This window comes from Hyla sarda, chromosome 11 (genome assembly GCF_029499605.1).
Source record: "Hyla sarda isolate aHylSar1 chromosome 11, aHylSar1.hap1, whole genome shotgun sequence".
In the NCBI taxonomy this organism is placed as follows: domain Eukaryota; kingdom Metazoa; phylum Chordata; class Amphibia; order Anura; family Hylidae; genus Hyla; species Hyla sarda.
In genome coordinates, this window is record NC_079199.1 from 99,410,889 (window position 1) to 99,419,464 (window position 8,576).

General features: G+C 43.5%; 1 protein-coding gene across 5 annotated transcripts in view; it reads left to right on the plus strand.

The window, feature by feature from the left end:
- LOC130295100 (high affinity immunoglobulin gamma Fc receptor I-like) overlaps positions 1 to 3,923 on the plus strand; it is a 147,564-nt gene extending 143,641 nt beyond the window's left edge. For all 5 annotated transcript variants that reach the window (XM_056545401.1, XM_056545405.1, XM_056545402.1 and 2 more), the window contains 3 exons: positions 998 to 1,069; positions 2,938 to 2,963; positions 3,782 to 3,923. In XM_056545401.1, coding sequence (XP_056401376.1) covers positions 998 to 1,069; positions 2,938 to 2,963; positions 3,782 to 3,889 — 206 coding nt within the window. In that variant the 3' untranslated portion in view covers positions 3,890 to 3,923. The remainder of the gene's footprint in view (positions 1 to 997; positions 1,070 to 2,937; positions 2,964 to 3,781) is intronic.
- The last annotated feature ends 4,653 nt before the right edge of the window (positions 3,924 to 8,576 follow it).

Consider the following 8,576-nt stretch of genomic DNA (forward strand, 5'->3'; position numbering starts at 1 on the left):
TCTGGACAGTTCCTATAATGGACAGAGGTGTCAGCAGAGAGCACTGGGGTCAGGCAGAAAAGAAATTCAAAGAAGAAAAGAACTTCCTCTGGGGCATACATCAGCTGATAAGTACTGGAAGGATTAAGATTTTTTAATAGAAGTAATTTACAAATCTGTTTAACTTTCTGGCACCAGTTGATTTACAAAATGTAAAGAGTACCCCCTTTAAGACTTTTTAGACCTTACAAATCCAAAATATACTAACACATCACAAAAGTATTCATATTGATTTTTGTAACACTCATTATAGTAAAGGAGTGTTAAAAAAAAGGGTAATCCTGTGACCCAGCCTTCCTAACATCCAGTTTAGAAGGCTTGCAGCAGAGGCCCCCTCGCGATGTCATGCCACGCCCCCTCCATCGATGTCATGCCCCTCCCAAAGACATCAATGGTAGGGGGAGTGGTGTGACATGGCCAAGGGGGTGTGGCTGTGATGTCGCATGGCCAGATTAAGTTGGGGAAGAGTTAAAAGGGTTATTCAGGAAAAAGCTTTTTTTTTATATATATATATATATATATATATATATATATATATATATCAACTGGCTCCAGAAAGTTAAACAGATGTGTAAATCACTTCTATTAAAAAATCTTTCAGTACTTATGAGCTGCTGAAGTTGAGTTGTTCTTTTCTGTCTAAGTGCTCTCTGATGACACCTGTCTCGGGAACTGTCCAGAGTAGAAGCAAATCCCCCTAGCAAACCTCTTCTACTCTGTGCAGTTCCTGAGACAAGCAGAGATGTCAGCAGAGAGCACTGTTGTCAGACAGAAAAGAACAACTCAACTTCAGCAGCTGATAATTACTGGAAGGATTAAGATTTTTTAATAGAAGTCATTTACAAATCTGTTTAACTTTCTGGAGCCAGTTGATATATATAAAAATATATTTTTTTCCTGTAATACCTCTTTAAATGACCTATCATAGTTTATCCTTATTGAGCTGTTTCTTTCGCAGCCGCTGACAATGATTACTCTACTCAAGTTGAATTAAACTACACGGTTCTTGATCCAACTAGGAGACCACGAGGTAAGTCTTCTTAATATATCTCTATCTATATACCTCTATCATCCATCTGGCTGACATTGTCTGAGGTCGGTATTTCTTACACATGTCCCAAAGGTAATAGAGACTTTACTGTATTATTTTATGTCCAATCATTTATATGGCAGATGTTTTAGACATTTATGGTATGTATCAATGTTACGCCGAGCGCTCCGTGTCCCTGCTCCTCCCCAGAGCGCTCGCTGCGTTCTTCAGCGTGCAGCGCCCCAGTCAGACCCGCTGACCGGAAGCGCTGCTCTGTTATCACCGGTGGGGATGCGATCCGCGGGTCGCATCCCAGTCCTCTCACCTGCCCCGTTCCCCTGCTGTCATGTCCCGGCGCGCGCGGCCCCGCTCTCTAGGGCGCGTGAGTGCCGGCTCTCTAAAATTTTAAGGGCCAGTGCACCACTAATTGGTGCCTGGCCCAATCAGTGCTAATCACTCCCAAACATATAAAAACCCACTTCCCCTTCCTGTCCTTGCCGGATCTTGTTGCCTAGTGCCCTGAGAAAGCGTTCTGTGTGTTCCTAAGCCTGTGTATCCAGACCCTTGCTGTTGCCCCTGACTACGAACCTTGCCGCCTGCCTTGACCTCTTGCTACGTCCGACCTTGCCTTCGCCTTGTCCTTGTGTACTAGGCCTATCTCAGCTGTCAGTGAGGTCGAGTCGCTATCAGGGGATACGACCTGGGAGTTTCCGCCGCAGCAAGTCCATCCCGTCTTGCAGCGGGCTCTGGTGAAAACCAGTAACTTCTTAGAACCGGTCCCCTGGTACGGCCCACGCCATCGCCTCACTAACACAGAGGATCCACTACCCGATTCCAGTCCGGTCCCTGACAATCAATACATATCCTAAATGTTTGATCACATTTACTTGGCCGATTCTACACTTTCTGTCGTTTGTTGGCAGCTTATGTGACTGTATTTCAATTACCAAAACACTCATTCAACACTTCCCTTTCTCTCATTCAGTTCTTAAAAAGGTATCCGCCCCTAGACATCTTATCCCCTATCCAAATATCCCAAGCGGCGGGACCCCTACGATCTCCCTGCTGCACTCGGCATTCGTTTAGAGCATCGAGTGCAGAACCGGAGGCTCATGATGTCACGGCCACGCCCCCTCAATGCAAGTCTATGGGAGGGGGCAGAGACGGCAGTCACGCCCCCTGCCATAGACTTGCATTGAGGGGGCATGGCCGTGATGTAATGAGCCTCCGCCCTGCATCCGGCACGTCGCTCCGTGCATCAGATGTCTGTGGTGCCACAGCCGAGATCGTGGGGGTCCCCAGTGGCGGAGTATCTCTTTAAAGGGGTACTCCAGGGGAAAACCTTTTTTCTTTTTTTTTACATGAACTGGTGCCAGAAAGTTAAACAGATTTGTAAATCACTTAAAGTACTTTTTAGCAGCTGTATATGCTACGGAGGAAATTCTTTTCTTTTTGAATTTCTTTCTTGTCTTGTCCACAGGGCTCTCTGCTGACACCTGATGCCCGTATCAGGAACTGTCCAGAGCAGGAGAAAATCCCCATAGCAAACCTATGCTGCTCTGGACAGTTCCTGACACGGACAGAGGTGTCAGCAGAGAGCACTGTGGACAAGACAAAAAAAGAAATTCAAAAATATAATAATTTCCTCTGCAGTATACAGCTGCTAAAAAGTACTGAAAGGATTAAGATTTTTTAATAGAAGTCATTTACAAATCTGTTTAACTTTCTGGCACCAGTTCATTTAAAAAAAAAAAAGTTTTCCACCGGAGTACCCCTTTAAGTACTTGAATATCATCACAATTGTGATTAACATGGATAACCTGAACATTATCATGATTTTAATTGTTTTTTTATTGGTTCCTTTCTAGCTGATCTGCCACAAGACAATGGATCTGTAAGTATTACAAATGACTGAAGTAAAGAACTATATTGATTGTTCTAGAGAGCTCTTAATGACCCATTACGTGTATACACCTCATGAGGTTGTTAAAGGGGTACTCCGGTGGAAACATTTTTTTTTTTCAAATGAACTGGTGCCAGAAAGTTATACAGATTTGTAAATTACTTCCATTTAAAAATCTTAACCCTTCCAGTACTTATCAGCTGCCGTATAGTACAGAGGAAGTTGTGTAGTTCTTTCCTGTCTGACCACAGTGCACCTCTGTCCCTACCAGGGACTGTCCGGAGCAGGAGAGGTTTTCTATGGGGATTTGCTTCTAATCTGGACGGTTCCTGACACCGACAGAGGTGTCAGCAGAGAGCACTGTGGTCAGACTGAAAAGAACTACACAATTTTCTCTGTAGCATACAGCAGCTGATAAGTACTGGAAGGGTTAAGATTTTTTAATAGAAGTGATTTACAAATCTGTTTAACTTTCTGGCACCAATTGATTTAAATTTTGTTTTTTCAAGTGGAGTAGCCCTTTAATATTTCGGACCCCTCTGAAAGAATGAACATGTTTATTTTTTTTTTTTTTTATGGAATCCGCTCAGACATGCATTGGCGTCTATGGAAGCGGCGCATGTCCAAGTGGTTCTAGCGCTAAGAAAAGTGGAGACGGATATTTGTCCGCCTGAATGGGTCTTTGCATTATGTTATGTACAAACTGTATGTAAATGTATCTTTTATTCTCAGTTTTCTGCTTCACGTGCCTAATTATATATATAAACACACACATATTTATTTATTATTACTTTTTTTTATTTTATTAGAATGTTGTCTATGCTGAAGTAAATTCCAAGGCCAAGCACCAAGTCAAAGCTTCTCATGGAACGTCTGACACATCAGCCGACATCTATCAGAATATCAGCTCCTACTGAGGAACCATCTCCAGATGTGACCATTAGAGATGAGCGAACTTACAGTCAATTCGATTCGTCACGAACTTCTCGGCTCGGCAGTTGATGACTTTTCCTGCATAAATTAGTTCAGCTTTCAGGTGCTCCGGTGGGCTGGAAAAGGTGGATACAGTCCTAGGAAAGAGTCTCCTAGGACTGTATCCACTTTTTCCAGCCCACGGGAGCACCTGAAAGCTGAACTAATTTATGCAGGATAAGTCATCAACTGCCGAGCCGAGAAGTTCGTGACGAATCGAATTTACTGTAAGTTCGCTCATCTCTAGTGACCATCAAGGATAAAACAGATTTGAATAAACTATCAGCATTTTTGTACCGTCTGAATATTAATACCGATACATATGTCAATAACCTTGTTTAACCCCTATATAAATCACTACTTAAAGAGGTCTTAGGTTTAAAAGGGTACTCTGCTGCTCAGCGTTTCGAACAAACTGTTTCGAACGCTGGCGCCGGGAGCTCGTGACCTCATAGCCCCGCCTCCTCATGACGTCACGCCCCCTCCCCTCAATGCAAGTCTATGGGAGGGGCGTGACGGCTGTCAGCCGTCACGCCCCTCCCATAGACTTGCATTGAGGGGACGGGGCGTGACGTCATGAGGGGTGGGGCTGGGGCTATGACGTCACGAGCTCCCGGCGCCAGAGTTCGGAACAGAGTAAATGAGCGCCGATCTTGTTATGGCTACATCTGCAATCGTTTACCGAGCCTGTTACACAACTCCCTAATCTTACATCCAGGGCCGATAATTGCCATAAAGGGGTACTCCACTGAAAAACCAATTTTTTTTAAAACCAACTGGTGCCAGGAAGTTAAACAGATTTGTAAATGACTTCTATTTAAAAATCCTTCCATTACTTCTCAGCTGCTGTATACTACAATTGTCCGCCGCTGAAATTGTTCCGCGCAAAGAAAGAACATGTTCATTCCGCAGTGTGAACGGGTCTCGCGGAAGACCCATTCACACTGATGCTACTGTTCACTGTGCGGAATTCCGCAGTGTCAACATACCCTTAAATTGAAGGTCTTTTGGGGTGTTTCCTGTATGCAGTGGTTATTACCTCCCAAATGTGCTCCGAAGGAAGGGCAAACGGTGAACCAGCAATGGGTTGATAGGTGCCCAAGGCTTCTTGATGTGTGAGGGGTCAAGGCTTGTCCATCGGGTGTAGCACATATTGCCATATAAAATTGTAATGTGTCCTAAAAAGTGATGTGTATGGGGCTGTATATCTGGAGACCGGTCAAAGTGTCCATGCTGAACCCTGTCCACCACCAAGAGTGCCAACAATGGGAACATCAGTATTAGGCAGTACCATGGGATAATGGATGAAGGTGCCTGGTCTGATGAATCATGTTCTCCATCATGTGGATGGCCGGATGTGTGTGCGTCACTTACCTGGGGAACAGAGGGCCCCAGGAAGCACTATGGTAAAAAGACAAGGTGGCGGGGCCGAGGGATGGGCAATGTTCTGCTGGACACCTTGGGTCCTGGTATCATGTGGATGTTAGGCTAGGTTCAGACTACGGAATCTCCAGGCAGAAAATTTCCGCCCGGAGATTCCGAGTGCGGCCAGCGCCGGCTGAATCAGTCGGCGCTAGGACCGCGCGGATACTGAAGTCTCCAATAGACTGCAATGTGTTCCGCGCGGATTTCCGCCTGAAGAAAGAGCAACGCCTTTCTTCAGGCGGAAATCTCTAAGCGGATTATCCGCTTCACAAATTCCGAAGTGTGAATTTGTGAACGGAAACCCATTCACTACACTAGACATTTTAGCAAGCGGAATTTCTGACGGAAATTTTACGACTGAATTTCCGTTGGAAATTCCGTAGTCTGAACCTATCCTTACTGTGTCACCTACCACCTACATTGTACAAACCAAGTTCTCCCCTTCATGGCAGCAGGATCCCCCAATGGCAGTGGCCTCTATCAGCAGGATAATGCCCCCGGCCACACTGCAGACAATGAATGTTCAAGGGATGTGACAAAGAAGATGGTGACTTGGCCTTTAAAGGGGTACTCCGCCCCGAGACATCTTATCCCCTTTCCAAAGGATCTGGATCGCGTCACCCCAGACATCCGGTGGACCTAGCGTACTTCGCAATGTTCCGGATGACTGGCGATGCAAGACGGATGCTTGTGACGTCACGGTCCCGCCCCCTCCCATAGACATGCATTGAGGGGGCATGGCCATGACGTAAAGAGCAGGGCGCGGCCGTGACGTCACGAGCCTCCGTCGATCCAGCACTGCACCTGATGCGCTAAATCAACATCGGGTGCAGTAGGGAGATCGCGCAGGGGGGGGGGTCCCCTTTAGATAGGGGATAAGGTGTCTAGATGCGGAGTACCCCTTTAAATTCCGCCCCCATCTCAATCTCATCCAGCATATGTGTGATGTGCACATCACACAAGGAATGACAGGATCCGCTGCTAATGTCTTGGCGCCAGATTCGGCAGGGACCCACTTTCATTTGTAAAACAGGGGTAGGATGTCCCTAGAAATCAATAGGGTGAACAGCGGCGGCTATCACTCCATTCATTGTCTATGGAGTCTCTGAACATTGCTGGGCTCAGCTCTGGGCAATGGTCAGAAGCCCCATAGAGATAACATACTGAGATGGAAATACCCCTTTAACTCAGAATGAGTTAGTTGCAGGGCTTAAAGGGGTACTCCAGTGGAAAACAATTATTATTATTATTTTTTAATCATCTGGTGGCAGAAAGTTAAACATATTTGTAAATTATTTCTATTTAAAAATCTCAATCCTTCCAGTACTTTATCAGCTGTTTTATGCTCCACAGCAAGTTCTGTTCTTTTTGGATTTCTTTTCTGTCTGACCACAGTGCTCTCTACTGACCCCTCTGTTCATGTCAGGAACTGTCCAGAGCAGGAGCAAATTAGCATAGCAAACCTCTCCTGCTCTGGAAAGTTCCTGACATGGACAGAGGTGTCAGCAGAGAGCACTGTGGTCAGACTGGTAAGAACTACACAACTTCCTCTGGAGCATACAGCAGCTGATAAGTACTGGAAGGATTCAGATTTCTAAATAGAAGTAATTTACAAATCTGTTTAACTTTCCGGCACCAGTTGATTAAAAAAATAAATAAAAAATTGTACCCCTTTAAGCCCCCAGGAACGTGTGGGAACTGAGTTTCTGCACTTTTTCCACAGCAGGAACACAGTTCCCTTTAGGAGGACCATCTCTTAAAGGGGTACTCTGGCCCTAAGAGATCTTATCCCCTATCCTTTGGTAGGGGATAAGATGTCTGACCGCAGGGGTCCCGCCGCCCCAGCGGCGGGACCCCTGCGGTCAGACATCTTATCCCCTACCCAAAGAATAGGGGATAAGATGTCTTAGGGCCGGAGTACCCCTTTAAGTGGAAATCTTGGGTGAGTACCAACACATTTTTTTCCCCCACTTGACTCTTGGCTAGACTTATATTTGAAAATGGGTTTTCTACCCCAAAACACCCTTATAGTAGGGCAACATTCTGATAACAGTGTAAACAATAGCGAAAAACAAATGCCCCTTTACCATAAACTACCGTTTATATGTTTTTGTTTTTTCTTACGCATTTATGCGCTCTCCAAAACAAAAAACAAAAATATTCATGAGGGACATTCCAAGCTTCCAGTAATTTCACCAGATGTGACATCTGCTCATCATATGCGGCCAATGGGCAGAATAAGGTTTCATCATTACACTCATTATGAACTTTGTATCCAAATAAGCAGCAAAGTCATCCTGTTCTGCTAATGTCCACAACCCCTGTGCTACATGTCTGCAAACATCCCTCCCTCTGGTCAGAAGATACAGACGAATACAGCTAGACACAAGCTCTCCCGATATACTGGTTGTATATATATATATATATATATATATATATATATATATATATATATATATACACACAAGCCTACAGCAGTCACCATGTATGTGAGGTCACTATTCTTCCTAACATGTAAGTATTGAGATAATCCTACTTGTATATAGAGATCCAATGGGAGCAGTATTATAGTAGTTATATTCTTGTATATAGGAGCAGTATTATAGTAGTTATATTCTTGTATATAGGAGCAGTATTATAGTAGTTATATTCTTGTATATAGGAGCAGTATTATAGTAGTTATATTCTTGTATATAGGAGCAGTATTGTAGTAGATATATTCTTGTATATATGGAGTATTATAGTAGTTATATTCTTGTATATAGGAGCAGTATTATAGTAGTTATATTCTTGTATATAGGAGCAGTATTATAGTAGTTATATTCTTGTATATAGGAGCAGTATTATAGTAGTTATATTCTTGTATATAGGAGCAGTATTATAGTAGTTATATTCTTGTATATAGGAGCAGTATTGTAGTAGATATATTCTTGTATATATGGAGTATTATAGTAGTTATATTCTTGTATATAGGAGTAGTATTATAGTAGTTATATTCTTGTATATAGGAGCAGTATTATAGTAGTTATATTCTTGTATATAGGAGCAGTATTATAGTAGTTATATTCTTGTATGTAGGAGCAGTATTATAGTAGTTATATTCTTGTATATAGGAGCAGTATTATAGTGGTTATTTTCTTGTATATAGGAGCAGTATTATAGTAGTTATATTCTTGTATATAGGAGCAGTATTATAGTAGTTATATT